Raw genomic sequence first — 17,814 nt, forward strand, 5'->3', positions numbered from 1 at the left:
AAATTATACACTCGTTGGTCATTAAGAGTGCCTCAGCTGTCTATGGCGTAAGTGTAAATGTACAGGTCTAAATACAACCTGCATTTAGTAACAGGAATATATCCAGAATGATATAACTGATATTTAAAAAAAAAAAAAAAAAAACAGTGAATTGAAATCTTATTTATTTATTTATTTATTTTTATTAAGGTATTAAAGGAATGTGACTTTAGATTGCAACAGATGTTGGACAACTAACAAGAAAATATTTAGTAAAAAAAATTTTTAAAATTATTTAACATACTAAACAACAGTCTGAAAATAGAAAAAAAAACAAAAAAATTTCCCAAATGCAAATGCAATATCCATAATCTTTGAGGATGAAGAGTCAGGGCATTACACTGTAAAGTACTTCATAAAATTTAATAGAGTTTCTTTCTTTTTTTTTTTTTTAATAATAAGCATTAAGGACTTTTTCAGTAACTCCATTTCTAGTAAAAATAAGTTAAATTTTGGTCAAAATTTTTTGATTGTGAATATAGTACTTACCATGCAGCATATAGTTCACAACATACTCCATCATCTCAGTGAATTTAAATCTCTATTATTATTATTATTATTATTATTATTATTATTATTATGCCAGTAAGAACACAATAACTCAATATCAACCAGGCAGGAAAACACAGGGAAAGAATAAATTAGAAAAGTCTTTATATATAAATATAATATATATATAAAGTCATTCACAGACACTAATGTTAGTCCCAACTGATCCCCAGGTTTTTGTACACAGCAAAAGTTCTTACTGCTTTTAGGTTTTCTGATTGTGCAGTAGAGTCTAAGTAACTTTTAAACTCACGTTTGAAGACCAAAAAGAGAAGTCTGAGAATTTACATTTATGGATATGGTACTTTGCTAATAAAAAAATACAAGATTTATTAAGAAAAAGTTATTATTTAAGAAAGAAGGCACCACTTCTTCTTTCATATTCCGGAAAACCAAAAAAAAAAAAAAACCTGTCAGACCAGAATTTCACAGTGAATTTAATTCATTTCACCAAAATCTTTCCCGTGACGTCATGACGCCCTGATTTCCGTCGGCACAAACCCCGCCCACCGGCGAGCGCGCACACATTCCCATTGTCCAAGATGGCGGCGTAGGTGCAGCGTATACGATGCCTATGTTTTTATCGCGGTTTTACCGTTATTATTTTCCCTGCTTCTCGCGGAACGTTTCTTTGCGGTGCGAACGCGCGTGTCGCTTTTCCAGCCCGACATCTTGATGTGCAGCGCGTCTGAAACCGCGGACTTTGTTGTGCATCCGGTCTGGATTCTGTTTGGCTCAGGAAAAGTTTGAGCATCCGAAAATGAAAAGGCAGGCCGAGCGGGACTCCAGTCCGAGCAGAGCTCTCGCTAAACGGATACGGGAGAGAGAACGAGACCGCGAAGGGAGCCGCAGGGAAGATGCAGCAGCTGGTAATCAGCCGCCGCTCGCGCTGCTTCTCGCCGAGAGCCGGAGCTACCAAAAACAACAGCAGCAGCAGCAGCAGCAGCAGCGCGCGCGGAGCCGCAGCGGCGAGCGCGAGAAGCCCCGTGCGCGGGAAGAGCGAGCAGGCCTCCTCCCGCGGCCTCCGTCCATCATCCCGAAAAGCAAAGCCGCCGTCGCGGACGCGCTCGGGAGCAGCAGGGGCGCGAGCGGACTGGAATACAAGACCTTGCTCATTAGCAACTTGGGCTCGCAGCTGTCTGACGAGCACGTGGAGGACGGGTTGTTTCACGAGTTCAAGAAGTTCGGAGACGTTAGCGTTAAGCTCTCGCACACGCCCGAATTGGGCCGGATCGCCTACGTGAATTTCCGGCAGCCGGAGAGCGCGCGAGAGGCGCGCCACGCCAAGGCCAGGCTCGTGCTGTATGACCGGCCGCTCAAAATTGAGCCCATGTACGTGCGGCGTCGCAGCCTCACGCCGCCTGACGTCGCCTACGTGCCTCTGCATGGCCCGTATCCCTATAGGCAGCGGTCTCTCTCTCCTGGAGCCAGCGCGATTCGGGACGTGAGAACTAGACATTATGTGGATACTCTGAGTCTGCGGGAACGGGAGCGCGTTTTGGACTATTACAGTGCTTTGGAAGAGCGAAGCCGTGCCTATGCGTACCCCCTGCCCGAGGACGATTTAATGCCAGAGGATGACCAGCGTGCCACCAGGAACTTGTTCATCGGCAACCTGGACCACAATGTGTCTGAGACAGAGCTGCGTCAAGGTTTCGACAAGTATGGCATTATCGAGGAGATTGTCATCAAACGACCTGCTCGTGGACAAGGCTGCGGCTACGGGTTCATCAAGTTCCAGAACCTGGACATGGCGCACAGGGCCAAAGTGGCCATGCAGGGCCGTGTGTTTGGTGGAAACCAGGTAAAGATTGGCTATGGCAAAGCCAACCCCACTACGCGCCTGTGGGTGGGTGGTTTGGGCCCTAACACCTCGCTGGCTGCTTTGGCACGGGAATTTGACCGTTTTGGCAGCATTCGCACTATTGATTATATGAAAGGGGACAACTTTGCGTACATCCACTATGAGAGCCTGGATGCGGCCCAGGCGGCGTGTGCCCAGATGCGGGGTTTCCCTCTGGGTGGCCGCAGGCTACGCGTTGACTTCGCCAAAGCAGAGGAGGCACGATCCTACCCGCAGCAGTACCCACCGCCCATCCCGCTGCCCTCACATTATGATATCTTAGCTGACGGTTTTGGTCGCCATCGGAGCCTGGAGAGGGAACTTAGAGCACGGGCCCGCTCACCTTCCCATCCTCTTTATGCAGAAAGGGAACGAGAACGAGGGCTCCCTGAACGAGACTGGAGTCCTCCAAAGGGTACAGAGCGGAGGAGTAACCCAGAAGCCTTTGGTCGTACAAGAGCACGCAGTCGTAGCAGAGAGCGCTGGCCGAAGGGCTGGGAGGAAAGGCGTAAGCGCCGGAGCCGAACTCGGAGTCGAAGTCTCAGTCCTGGTGAGCAGTATGAGGAAAGAGGACGGTCTAGGGTGCGAGCAGGTCCTCCCAGAACTCCAGACGACAGCCCTGAGCGAACTCGCGGCCGCCTCCCTGACTCCACATCCGATCCGCAAGATCACACACCTGACAGCAGTCGCCATTCCAGCGATGAACGACCAACGCAGGACGCTCGGAAAGCCGGGGATCCCGAGCGCAACCATCGCAAAACTGATACAGAGCCAGACTCGCACTCGGAAAAGCCCAAAAGCGAACCCAAGAAGCCCAGCACACTCTCGGAATACGCCCAGACCCTCAGCCGAGTGTGGCACGGCTCCCTCGTCCTGAAGAACAGCTGCTTTCCCACTAGCATGCACCTCCTGGATGGAGGAGCCAACTTCTTCCTCTCACTTCTGAAGGACCAGACAGACAGCGGCAAGATCACGCAGCTCAAGATCGCTCAGAGACTGCGGCTCGACCAACCCAAGCTGGACGAAGTGAGTCGCCGCATCAGGCTGGGTGGCGCCGATGGCTACACCGTCCTTCTGGCCGTACAGGGACCCATGGATCGTGACTCGCCCCCGCCCGATGGGCTCCAGAAGCGCTTCCTTCGCAACCTGGTGACCTACCTCAGGAGCAAACAGGCAGCTGGGGTTATCGGTCTGCCTCTGGGCGGCCCAAAAGAACGTGAGACAGGAGGGATGCTATACGCGTTCCCGCCTTGTGACTTCTCCCAGCAATACCTCCAGACTGTTCTCAAAACTCTGGGCAAAGTAGAGGAGGAACATCTGGTTGTTGTGGTGGTTAAAGACTCGACTCAACCCTAACCATTGTGATCTACTGTTTTCTTTTGAAAACATACAAGCATACATTTTTAACACTCCAGACTTTTAAGTTACAGGCGAACAGTTTTGTTGATGGATATGCTTGATACCTTTCACACATTCACCAACCGTGAAGTTATAACGTTCTCTATACACACTATTTTAAAGCAACTTACCTTTTTTTTTTCAGTCTGTGTTTTTTTTTGTATACTTGAGAATTTTGACAGATGGTTGTTTTTAATTGTTTTTATCAACTTTTAGTTCCTGATTTGCACCTCATTTTCGGAAGTGTTTTCTGAGCTTGAATACAGAAGGCAATTTCAGAGGTTCCTCTCCATTGAGCTAATGTAATGGATGTCTATTCGACAGAAAGTGAAGACTAGTTATGAGTAATGTCGAAGACTTTTTTTTTTTTTCTTTTCTCCGTAGCTTCCTTTCGCCTGTGCAATTTAATAGAAAACTCAATGTTTTTTTTTTTTTTTTTTTGTTTTTTTTTGTTGGCTTTGTTATCCTGACTGACCAATTGTGGATTTTAATATGCGCATTACAGGGAAGAGGGACGTTTGTCATTACAGGCATCTACCTCTGGAATGGTTTAGGTTGTGTTGTGATTTTTTTTATTTGATTTTTTTTTTTTCCCTCCAATGAAATATCTTCAGTAATATTTCTGACAAACACATTCAGCATTAACAGATAATGTTCAAGAGTACGCTGGTTTACGCTGTACCTGTCAACACTATTTTAAACACTAAGACTTGTGCACTAGTGTGACGTTAGTGCAGAATGTTGATGATCGTTTTTAAGTTTCTCTCTACAGCGAAATTAAGCCATGGCAAGCTATTTTAATTATTATTATTATTAATTTTATTTTTTTTTAAAAAAAAAACAAATTAAGCTGAAGTTACAGTCAAACACTGTGTCAACAAACAGTTTTGCAAAGGGACTACAGTCATTCAACACTATTTCATTTGCTTGTTCACTCTGAAACTGTATTGGAACACATTCCTCAGCCGTTCCCAGACACTCCACTCTTATTATCCCATGTGCAGCTTTTTTTCCTTCATTGTTTTTCACCATGTGTTTGAACGACGTATGCTATGTTTGAAAAAAAGTGTAAGTAAACATTTCAGATTCTTGTTTTTAAATCCTGTCTCAGCTCTTGTGCTTTAATTCCCAAATCTTCTGACTTTGCATCATAACCCTGAGCTCAAAGGCATCCACTGTCCCGCAGACAACGGAGCCTAATACCTCGAGCGTGGATTCAGCCGAGTCGAGCGAGGATTCAGCCGAGTCGAGCGAGGATTCAGCCGAGTCGAGCGAGTGTATCGCGTCTCCATAGCCACCTCACCGCATCCTTTCTTTAAAATCATAACGTGAAGGTCAGTGGTAACCAGGCAACCGTTCTCGAAAAGTTCGCAAGCACATCAGGAGAACAGGAAGCCAGGCTGAGGAGGGTAGAACGCTTGGCTCGGTTTATTTTGAACGCTTATGGTCACTAGATGGCAGTGCGGTTCCACAGTGGACCTCGGCTGCAGTCAGTCCTGCTGTGTGAGTGGGAAGTCGCTTCAGGGGACGAGCGCAGCAGTGCATATTAAGCACCAAGCTAACGATCGTACATTATTAAGCTGCAAGGAATTAACATTTGACACTTAAATCTCCACAGCAGTTCATGTGTTGAGGATGTATTACCCATGAAGCTCACATAAGAGCAATTTTTTTAAATTATTTCTGTTATATTATTAGGCAGTGGTGGGTACTGACAGTGAATATTAACTTTGGTTCCAAATTAAAAATAAGAGGCAATAATACTTGAGTGGTGTTATAAGTATACATATGTTATAAAAAAAAAAAAAGCCTGAAAAATCTTCACAATATTTATCCAATATAAAAAGTCGACCAAGAGGTGTAGAAATATTGGGATTAAATTAAATAATAAAGTATTTAAAAGAATAAAAATAGTTAAACCTACCTGCTTTGACCTCATTTAGGGTCAGACTGTTTGGCTTAATATATTAAAAGCAGAGTAATTTAATCATAGATTAAATTGTAAAATTGTAACTTTTTATGTGATTATGTATATAATCTATTATCGAATGGTGTTTTTTTTTTTTTTTTTTGGAACAAACCCCAGATATAGTCATGTAGGACATGTTTGCTGTCTGATGTTTCATTCTTTAGTGCGCTGGTTCTCCAAGTGATGTCTTTTATTTATTTATTTATTTATTTATTTACAGGTGTGGAAATTATTACAGGTTACAGTTATTAGCCTGTTTGATTTGTCATTTGAATTGAATTTTAGGACGTTTTTATCCAAACCTCGAAAATACATAAAGCTATAAACAAGGTCACGGTGGACTTAATTTGTCCTGTCTGTGGAAAGTTCAAAAATAGAAAGCTCTATTGCTCTAATAAATAGACAAAATATTGCTGTATTTTTATTTATTTTTTTAATACATGTTTATACAATAAATCTGTATGGAGAGAGTCTGTGTAAATTGTTTTACAGTTAAAGGCATCTCTGGCTGCAAATAGTTTGAGCTTTAGTTTGTCGCTGTAAGATTAATATAACTAAAAAGTAAAGGAAGTTTATCAGACTCAATTAACCTATAAAAATAAACAATCTTACTGTAGCTGAATGTTATGTTATGCTAGTCATGTTGGACAATCACATTTTTACTTGATCACAGTTTGGTTTTATTCAGTAGAAGACAGCATGTGGTGAGTTTGTTTTAACACAGACAAAGCAAATGTTTAAATACTTGCTATTCCAGCTATTGTACAAAATTATTTCTATAAAAACTGTATTATGTATCTTAGCAATTTCATGTCTTATGTATTTATGGGAAAGATATCAGAGGTGTGAGACGTATGTTCTGACATGGTTCCAAAGAGTTTAACACCGCTTAAAATATCACTGCCTGTTATTTTTTTCCTTCCGCAGTCCAAGTTAATACTCACCTTCAGTACCACCACTGTCTAATAACGCAAAAAAAAGAGTGATGTGAGCTATGACATATGCTTTAACAGTTGATGTGTTGTTAATTGGCTAGAATGGCTAGAAAAGAGCATTACAGATATTTTTTTAACTTAATATACACAGTGCTTAAACGTCTGAGAGCACTAGTGAAAATGCTTCTATTTTGCCTTCTTTTCTAATTTAATGCAACAAACATTACGAATTACAAATATATTACTGACAACAACTCGAGTGAAAAGTAGAATCTTTAAAATATTTACATGAATTTCAGTTTCTTAGTATTTGGTACGTCCCGTTTTTGCTTTAATGACAGCGTGCACTCGAGCTGGCATGGACGCCACAAGTCCACAACCTCATGATCCATTTTAGATCAAATCCATCAGAGAGTCGTCTGAACACATGCCTCAGTAGAAGAGATTATTAGAGGCATGAGGAAAATCAGATTCTTTGTAGAAACCAGTTAACATGGTCAGTATCAGGGACCTAGAAATAGTGCAGAATCTTTAAAACAATAAATACGTTCAAGATATTGAACGTTTACTTTCTTTAAACTTTCTAAATATCTCAAAATGCTAAAATCTGTTTATTCCCAATTTTAAAGAAAAAAAAAAAGATTTTCAATGTGGTCTCAGGCTTTTGGGCCCCACTGTTATGTATTAGTATTACTGTATTATGATGATTAGGCATGTAGCTAAAGTACAAAACTAACGAAACAAACATCAGACACTAAAGACATCATGGTTGAGTGATTACATTAGGGGTAAGTGGAACATTGTATAAATGAAAGTGTTTGTTGTCCAGTTAATACTGTACTCTAATACTGTTTTAATCTGCAAATCACTAGCATCCTGTAAAAGACAAGATTTCCCTGTTTCTTTTTTTCCCATTTCTTTTTATGAGCAGACAAGAAGCTGAATAACACCTTTTATTATTTCTGACCTGTGGGAACGAAATATGTCTAAATGGAAAATACAAACTTCAATAGCTTTGTGATAATTAGGCCAAGTGGAAAACCCAGAGTGTGTTGTTCTCACCTTCGTTATTTTTAGAGTTGAGCGACTTTCTTGTGAAAGCGAAGATTTACTGTTCTGTTCTCCTCTTGAGATATTAATGAAGCACAATAGTTGCCACATGATGAGCTGTCAGTGTCCTGGTGTGATTCAATTGCACTTCGTCTGTCTTTACACAGAACTCAGGCATGTTTAATAGTAATGATAGCCCATTCCACGATATTAGACGAATATGTTAATAAATATTTTAAAGCTGGATGTGAACCTGCTGGGTGTCAGTCCTCCAGACCTGTCTTGCTGTTTCGTCTCAGCGTCTTGCTCAGTCATGAGTGACACGTTGATTAACAGAGCGCGCTGCTTGCGTATAAGAAGCCAAGTAATTCTAGAGAAGCTTAGTCTAACGGTAGTTTAAAAAAAAAAAGGCTTTGTGCTTGTCTGTGGACGTTTTTCAAAAAAGACCAAAAAAAAAAACCTCTGGCTAAGCTGCTCCAGAATCACTCAGTTTGTTACAGCGTGTGTCAGATGAGTGTTCGGATTAGACCTGGAATAAAATTTACATTTCCCTATGCTTGTGCCAAACCCTAACACCCTTCTAAAACCCTTCTTTGCTCAGACTTCTGTTGCATTTACTCTAAGACTAAAAATCTACTTCATAAGCATTGTAGTATTGCACTTCATAAAAACTGACTTGCGCATGCTTTGCATATGTTTGTGCTTTTTAGTTCAACTGGTTGACTGTAAGAAAGGCTGGATAGTTGTCTCTAGAACTGAAATCAGAACCATATTGTAAAAATTATTTTTCCAATAAGGCACTAGCCACAGCAGGGATTTTTGTCAGTCTGTTTTCGAAATGAAAGTGATGTGAGAAATCGTCCAACTTTAATCCAACCAAATTTAATTGCATTTTCAGTTTAAAGCTCGAGAGAACCACAATCTAGAAAGCAAAACAGATCATTTTTGGAAAGCCTTCATGAGAGTGCCACGGTCAGTGATTACAATTCTGTGGCAAATGTAACACAGCACATATCGCTTGGTTTTTGTGGAAATCGATTACTGCAAGTTTGTTGTACTCAGAAGTTCCAAGTCGATTTACCCAAGTTCCAGTTTAAACACATAACAGTGCTTCGGCTCTGAAAACCATGGATGCCCAGAGCAAGATCATATCTGTATGGCTAGTCTCTGAATTTGATAAACATATAAAGAAGATCTGCATGAATTATTTCTGTGATTAGTGATGAGAGAAGGATGTATAAGACAGGACAACTTTGTGACATTTATCTGTCCCAGTGGTCTTATTGCATTAGTAACACTGGGCTGAAATCAGTGGAATTATATTACAAATATAAACTTACAAAACTGTTAAAACACACAACACAAAAGCTACACATCAGGTAATCCAGGTTTATCATGTATAAAATGACGCATAGGGAAATATGTTTACTGTTGACCGTGTGCTGCCATTTTGTTTTGACACCATGTGTGTTTATGTCAGAAAACTCGGGCAAGGTAGATGTTGGAATTCCGAGTTGAATGAGCATTCCATTGCACTTCTCCATGTCAGAGGTTGGGTTTTTCCGAGTTATGAGTACAATGGATTGCAGCATTAGTTTCAGCCCAAATCTCACACACCTGTTCCAGCTAATTAAAGCCTTTAACAGCCTCAGAGTATTAGAGTCAGGTGCGCTGGAGCTAAACTCTGCAGGAAGTTTGGAACGCTTACATTTACTCACTGTCTACAAAATACCTGAAAATATCAAATCTTATGCACTTCATTTCCCAAAAGTAAGTTGCAATCTTTTTACACTGCTCTTCCTAATAATTCTGTTTCTGATACTGACTCTGCATTGATGATGCAGCCATGGCACAATAAATCCACTTAAACACTGGAATGTTAACTGTTTGGGTATCTACTAAGTAAGGAATAAAACAAACCAACATGAAATTTAGTTACTGTTACTACCCCAGTGTTGAAGATGTTCCTATAGCATCTTGTCTAAAATGTTTTATTCCTTTAAACAAGTTGCTTCCTGTATCACAGCTACGTATAAAAGGTTGTTCCCTCACCAGCATCTCTTTTTTTTTCTGTCTCTTGAAATTAATAAGATAAAATGGAAAAAAAAACCATGTGGCTTGTCATTTTAGTGAGGAACTAACACCAAAGCCCTTAATTCTGAAGATCAGAGGAGCTACATAATATTAAAAAGCAGTTTTGCCTCACTGCTTCTTTACTTCTTGGTGCACATCTGAGGAACAAAAAGCTGCCTCATCCACTGACACACACTTTTTTTTTTTCTCTCTCTGTCTGCTAGGATTCTTGTTAGCAATGTCAAAACGAAACTCTAAACTCCTTTCCTTTTGATTTTCTCATGTTTTAGATTGTTCTCTTGTTGGACACACCCACAGTACATTTTTACCATTCTGCTTTTTTGAGTTACATTGTAAAATTAAGGTACATTTAGGGTTTCTTCCACCCAGAAACCACAGGCTTTGAGTGTCGTCCTACAGGGAGGAGACAGAGAGGCAAGGAGAGCAGTGACTCTGTGACGGTTATGAAAGGGAGATGGGAATTTATAGACAGTGTGTTAGGAGGGAGGCGGAGTTTCAGGCATGATCGTTCATAAATCTTTCTTGACTTGAGTGAAAAAATCATCCCTAACATTTTATCCTATGCTTAGATATAATCTAATATTATATCTTTCTCAAGACATTAAGAATTCTTAATTCTGAAATAGTTTGTGTTGCAATTTTTTTAATGGATTGTTTGAATTATATTCTAAAGCATGTTGCTTTGCTGAGGCAGCATTCTCTGTGACCTGTATATGTCTGATTGACTTAGTGCACACCACTGCACCTGCACACCACCACCACACTATTTCAACACAATCTTGTATCAAGCGCAGCACGAAAATGACTCGACTTAAGTGTTTCCCTGAGCCGAACATCATCTAAATCCTGTTTTAACCGATCATGAACATCACAGCCAATTAATCACTGAATAGAATAACATGGTTGAATAATTTGCTTGGGTAAGAATCATCCGTCCATCACATTTTGTCCTTCGTATATGACAAGCACCAAAATCTTATCAACACAATGTTGCCGATGTTGTCTTTATCATACCATGAATCTCATTACCTTATTGTTTTGCGCTTTACGACGTCCCTGATTGATAGTGCACTGGCTGGTGGTCCCAAAGGAAAGGCTGTGTGTGTGTGTGTGTGTGTGTGTGTGTGTGTGTGTGTGTGTGTGTGTGTGTGCGCGCGCGCGCACACACGCACGCAGAAGTTTCTGCTATCAGCCCATCGACCCAGAGCACTCACTGTAAGCCAGCCTGGTGCTCTTAAAGCTCAGGAAATGGAAGGCAAAAGTAATGAAATATTAATGTGGAATGGTGAGGGGGTCCAGTGAAATCCATTAGAGAGGGCAAAAATCAATTGAACGCGGCCCTGCGCCACAAGAGCAAGGAACCAGATCTAGACAGACGAGCCAGCTCTTATCTCCTCTTACCTCCATGTCGATTGTAACAAAGAACACACACAGAGCAGCCATTAGCGTCGGCCATCCCGAGTGTAGCGGTTTAGTGTAATAGTGTTCCCCAATGCAGCTTATGAAAATGCTGCTATAAAAAGCTGCCTAATCTTATGCAATAGTGGCATCGTCAGTAGTTCTGTTGAAGCTGCTCTTGAAAATAGGATATGTGTATTTCCTCATGATTCGTGCAAATTTAGCTTGTTATTTTTGGAACTTCCAGGTATGTATACCTCTACGCTTGACAATACGTCAGGGTTTGAATGTAACCAAAGTAGTTCACTTTTAGCTCATCTGTTTCCTAGTTAGGCTTAGTCCAGGAATCAAATTCTTTGTACCCCAAACCTCCATGACCCCTACCCTAAAGTGCCAAGATTAAAGTCATTAAACTACTAGATCAGTTTATGTAATGTCAACTCAGTATAGGTGTGATGGCCTGTTGGCCTTAACGTCTCAAAGATAAGCGCTATCATAGCTAAATGGTACAAACTCACCATCTTGGGTGACTAAGTCAAGCATCAATAGGAGCACAATCACGTCAAGGATAGCTATGTAGAGAAATAAGAGTGATTGAGCGATCAGTTTTGGCAGGGTCATTTTTGACGTATAAATTATGCCGTATAAGAATGAGAGGCGCTGCATCTGTCTGAAGGTCACTGGAGACTCTACTATGCTTTGTTTTCAGTCCTGGGACTGAAGATGGGGAAAAAAGGAAAACAGTCCATAGTGGGATGAAATATCAACCTTGCATGACATTACATAATACAAGTATATGCACAGGACTAGTGCAAATAAAGTACAAAATGTGTGACAGTGTAACACATTGTGCAAAATTAGTGCAAAAACATAAGCACATACACAATATATAGGACACAGTGGCATCGTTAACTAGGTGGGGTTATGTGCAAACCTCAGCAAAACTGCAGATGATATCAGACTGTAAAAATCATACGTAGGAATTAGTAACAACATGAATGTAGTATATAGAAGATGGCTAGAAATGCTCTGAAATTCAGGTAGGAGTGTATATATACACCGATCAGCCATAATGTTAAAACCACTGACAGGTGCAGTGAATAACATTCATTATCTCATTACGGTGGCACCTGTCAAGGGGTGGGATATATGAGGCACCAAGTGAACAGTCAGGTCTCAAAGTTGATATGTCGGAGGCAGGTCTTGTGTGGTGTTCCTGGTATGCAGTGTTTAGTACCTACCAAAAGTAGTCCAAGGAAGTATAACCGGTGAACTGGTGACAGGGTCATGGGTGCCCAAAGCTCACTGATGCACGTGGAGAACGAAGGATAGCCCATCTGGTCCAATCAAACAGAAGAGCTACTGTAGCACGAACTGCTGAAAACGTTAATGCTGGCTATGATAGAAAGGTATCGGAACACACAGTGCATCAGAGCTTGCTGCATATGGGGCTGCTTAGCCACAGACCGGTCAGATGGACCCACTGTGCATCGCTGAAAGCACCTGATCATCAGAACTGGACCATGGAGTAATGGAAGAAGGTGGCCTGGTCTGATGAATCACATTTTCTTTAACATCATGTGGACGGCCGGGTGCATGTGCTTCACTTACCTGGGGAACAGATAGCACCAGGATGCACTATGGGAAGAAGGCAAGCCGGTGGAAGCAGTGTGATGCTTTGGGCAATTTTCTGCAGGAAAACCCTTTCATGGCAACAGTATTCCCTCATGGCAGTGGCCTCGTTCAGCAGGATAATGCGTCCTGCCACATTGTAAAAATTGTTCAGAAATGGTTTGAGGCCTCCAAATTCCTGAGATCCCCATATATATGTAATATATATGCAAAATGGCTGCCATGTGTAACCTGCAGTTATTTGGAGCATCACTTTTGCACTTTTTGAAATTAACACAAAGCCTTCATGTGGTGCAATACCAATATAAATAGTGGGGGCAGTGTAGCACCATGTGACACTGTGTCTGCAACTGACCAAACAAACTAGGTATGTGTCTCAAATCGTATACTTACGTACAATTCTAGACAGATATTAAGTATTAACACTAACAAGTTTTCCTATTACACGAATTGTACAAATCTCTCATGTAGTCTTCAAACCTACCGAAAGGTCTGTATTTCATACCAGTCTTCTGGATTTTCTTGATAAAGTAAATACTTTTGAAGGTAAGGTCTGAGGTTTTGATTTGAGACGCAGCTCATAACAATCACGATGGTGGCGGAAACCTTTAACGGACCTGGTCAGAGTGTTGAACATCGCTGTGCTGGAAATTGCTAAACACTTTACAGTTCAACTTAGAAACCAGATAGACAGGGAAGTTTTGTCTTTGGCATGCCAGCTAGTGAATGTTAATGGCACTTGTCAAGTATAAACTGGCCTTTAAGGATGCTTCAGTTTTTCCCTCTTGGGGAACTTTTAAAGGTGCTATGTAGAAACCTACAACAGAAGGTTTCCCTTTCAGAACAGATTTCAATTAAATGCCATTTAGAAAGCTGGAACCATTGATCATCCAAGGAAACATTGTTCATATTATCAATGAGTGAAATGAATTCCACAATTTGTTATAGAAAAAAACCCACCTTCGTAAGTTATGAGTTGGCAAAATTCAGAACTGAGGCTCAATAGCAAGTTCCAATATTTACAGCTGAAAATATTTTATATTTCTTTGTTTCATGCCTCAGAGGGAACCACTAGATGTTTAACTATATGTAGAACCCTACAAAGAAGGAAGTTCCAGCTTTTATTAAGCTTGAACTGTTAACCATCAATTCTTGAGACCTTTTTCTTCAAGCTCAGAAGCTTACAGAAACAGAAAATCCTCTGTTGGGTCCTTTAGCAAATCCTTTAACCTTCGAATGGATATTATTGTCTCACTTTGGATAAGTGTCCTTGAAAAGACATATAATTACAAAAATACATGCGAAATAACGCACTAATGCCTCTTATTTGTTGCTTATTTGCTGCTTTATTGGCAACTGACAAGTCGGCTTCCAAGAAGGCTTTAGTGCAAAGGCAGCCCAAAGACCCAAAGCTGGATAGATGATGTCAACAGAGGCTCTGTGGAGCCCGAGCATTACGATCCGTCTGGCAGGATGGCAGCTGAGTGGCTTTGGGGTCTCGGTGTGTATTTGTGACATACCTACATAACATTCAAAGCAATGTTACATGCCTACAAAATAAAGCTCCTTATTGTTGAGAGGCACAGGGAGAGAAGCACCTCGCTAAAACCGCAGGGGGTCTGTTTTATCGTGAGTATTTTTAAACCATGAACTGAGCACAAAAGCTCAGGCAGCTCAATCCTGTGCAGTTTTGTTCTTTAAATGGGTCCCCTTTTACTTTCATTATGGATGATCCTCTTCTAGCAATAGTCATAGTTACAGCCTTGATTTTGGGAGCCATTGTTGCAAATGAGAATGAAAGCTCAACTGAAATAAAAAGACAAGCCAAAGGAACGAATAAGGAGATGCACTGTAGCCACAGGAAGAGTGAATGAGGGGAAACAGGCTGTGGTCCAAGTGGATGGTTTTACAACTTTACAATTTTGGACTCCTCAGGAAAAATGTTTATATAGCTTTATTTATAACAAAAGGCTTATGAAGAACACCTGAGTTTGATAGTTGGAAGCTAAGTAGTTATGATGCCATATAGCAATTATTAAGTAATAAGCAATTGTCCAATCATGATACCATAACTCACCCAAAAGTTCTTTTGTAAGACCCTGATTTTTTTTCTATATTGTACAATACATGGTAGATGTAGTGGTTCCACAAAACAATGGCACTGCATAACAAAATTAAAAGAAGTAAGAAATCGAGATTATTCTGTCCATGTCTGTGTGAATCCCTTCTCCCAAAAACAATCCAATAGGTGAATTGGCTATGCTAAATTTCCACCACGAGTGAATGATTGTGTATGTGTACATGGTGCCCTGCAATAGACTGGCATCCCATCAAACATGTATCCCTGCCTCATACCCAGTGGATGGGTTCTGGATCCACCATAACCCTGACCAGGATAAAGCAGTTACTGAATGTGAATGAATGAAATCCAGGTTCTACACATGCGCATATCATAATACTCATAATGCTCTCCAAGCATACACTTGCACAATACTTTTCCCTGTGTTGAATGGACTGCATTTGCATACTGGAACATGAATGGTCCTTATACTTTATGATGTAATAAAACTTATCTGTCACATGTTCAACGCTACGAAGAGTTTTTCAGCTATGACATTTTGAAGAAGCACTGCAGTGAGAGTTTTCAACCTTTCTGCAGTCTGTGTACTCAAAGTGCCCCCAAAGAATTTAAACATAAAAATAACTTTTTGCAATTTGGGAAATGGAGCACAGCATTTTCCAAAGCATTCATTTAGAACAGGGAATGTTTTCTTGGTCAAATTCATAGTCAGAGCTCTTTAATAAAGATCGTCTTTATTCTTCTGCCTTAGAATTGTATGTTTGAAAACTTGCTTTTCTAACATGGAAAATATAATGTCAAAACCAGTGGCCCTTATTTATCAAAGTTGATTTGAGAGCAAATGATTAGCAGCTTCAGCTGAATGGGAACAAGCTCCTGCCCGCTAGCCTCTTATTTGTATGTAATATATATGCATATAGAACACCTTATTTTACCCTCATATACATCTAATTTACACGAAACAAACCCTGATTTGTGCAGGTGTTGCGGCAGGAAACCAACAAGATGAAAGCATTCATCAGACTCCAGTTATCTGAGGAAAGAAGTAAATAGAGCAGGGTGAAATATCTTTGATATCCTTAAAATAGGACATAAGACATGCACACTAAAAGATAACTTGAAATAAAATCAAAGTAAGAGCGCTTTCTAATCTCAGCAGTGGATATTGAAACTGTACTTACAGCTAGATTTTTATTCATTTTAGAACTCAAGTAGGTCAGATTTTACAGGATTTCAACTGAAGTAAAGGTTTATTTATAAATATAGATAAGCCAAGTTTCCATTATAAACATATATACAGTACAAACATGTATATATTATCATTATTATATTATATATTATCAATGACCTTTTTATTGGCATTACTTAGAGACTAGTACTATACATAATATACATACACTTGTTGATGATATTCACTTTGATTTTAATTATTTAAGTATTTTTCAGGTCGTTAAAATGTTAGACTCAAATATACACAAAATTCAAACAGTTGTGAGTTTGATCATACAGATATGGCGAGGATGAAACTGACGAAGAAGGAAACTGTCGGTGGAATTACACTTGTTTCATGATCAAATTTGACCATACACAACTTTGATGAATACAAGCCAATGAGATTAAATTCACCGAAATACAAATGGCTTCACATATCCTTCAAATCACTAATGCTAGTGGTGGCTTTACAATGTATACTTATAACAGTATAGCATTTTGCCTTCATTAAAACGAGAGCTGAAAGTCACCCACTAGGAGGCCATCTGTTCAGCGGTAGGTGGTCTGTCATAAAGTATATTCTTAGTAACTCTCAGAACTTAAATATACAGAGCATCCCAGAAGGAATAGGGCAGTCAGCAGAAAAAAACCATTAACGACGTTTGTGTAGATAATAGCATCTTTTTTTTTTTTTTTTTTTTTTGAATTTGTTATTTTTGGTTTTATTTTTGGTGTTATTTAAGACGTACAATTTATATAATTAATTGTTTACATAATCAGTCCATTTATAGAATCAGCTCTGGGTTTCCACTTTTCTAATCATTCACCATATTAATTAACATTAATGTAGTTAAGCATTCTCAAACACTTTAACTGATGTTAAAGAAATTATTACTAGTATAGTGTCAAAGTATTTAATTGTAGTATTGATGTTTAGTATAGTTTATTCTTTACATGTCTAAACTTAAATTGCACAAAATTAATACAAATGAATTACAAATGTAATTTGCAACAAAATGTAACGAGACTCGCATCGCTCCACGTAAATGCTGCTAGTTAACGAGACTCGCATCGCACCACGTAAATGCTGCTAGTTAACGAAACTCACATTACTCAATTTAAATGTTGCTGGTTAAGGAAACTTGCATTACTCAATTTAAATGTTAGTTAGCGAAACTCACACTGCTCAATGTAAATGTTGCTAGTTAATTAATGTAAATGTTGCTAGTTAATTACCATTTCAGCAAGTTAACCACAAAGTATATTATGATTTTCAGTTCAAGTTAGTTAGTGTGGGCTTGACCAATATGGTATCATCGATATAACATTAAAAATTCTTAAAGCAGGGGTTCATTATTTAGTAAAACATGTAAACAAACATAAATTAGTAGCAGTGCAAATTATGTAAATACATCACATATGGTAAACGTAAAGTGCAATTTTTAGTTTTGTTTCACAGCAGTGGCATGTTAAATAAGTAGATATTCTGGTACACAGGTTAAAATAGCAATAACAGCAATATATATTATTTTTCCACAGTTTCGTCGTTTCCAATTCCCAGCTTAATTAGACGTTCATCTGTCATATGATAGCCAATATCTAAGATTATAAGGAC

The 17,814-nt window shown here is 39.8% G+C and overlaps 1 protein-coding gene across 1 annotated transcript; it reads left to right on the forward strand.

Annotated features, from left to right (window-relative positions):
* Window positions 1-1,076: 1,076 nt before the first annotated feature.
* rbm15b (RNA binding motif protein 15B) lies at window positions 1,077-4,929 on the forward strand. Its single transcript, XM_026932439.3, has one exon. The coding sequence runs from the start codon at window positions 1,349-1,351 to the stop codon at window positions 3,785-3,787; it is 2,439 nt and encodes an 812-aa protein (XP_026788240.3). The 5' UTR covers window positions 1,077-1,348; the 3' UTR covers window positions 3,788-4,929.
* Window positions 4,930-17,814: the final 12,885 nt, after the last annotated feature.

This window comes from Pangasianodon hypophthalmus, chromosome 20, assembly GCF_027358585.1.
Source record: "Pangasianodon hypophthalmus isolate fPanHyp1 chromosome 20, fPanHyp1.pri, whole genome shotgun sequence".
In the NCBI taxonomy this organism is placed as follows: Eukaryota; Metazoa; Chordata; class Actinopteri; order Siluriformes; family Pangasiidae; genus Pangasianodon; species Pangasianodon hypophthalmus.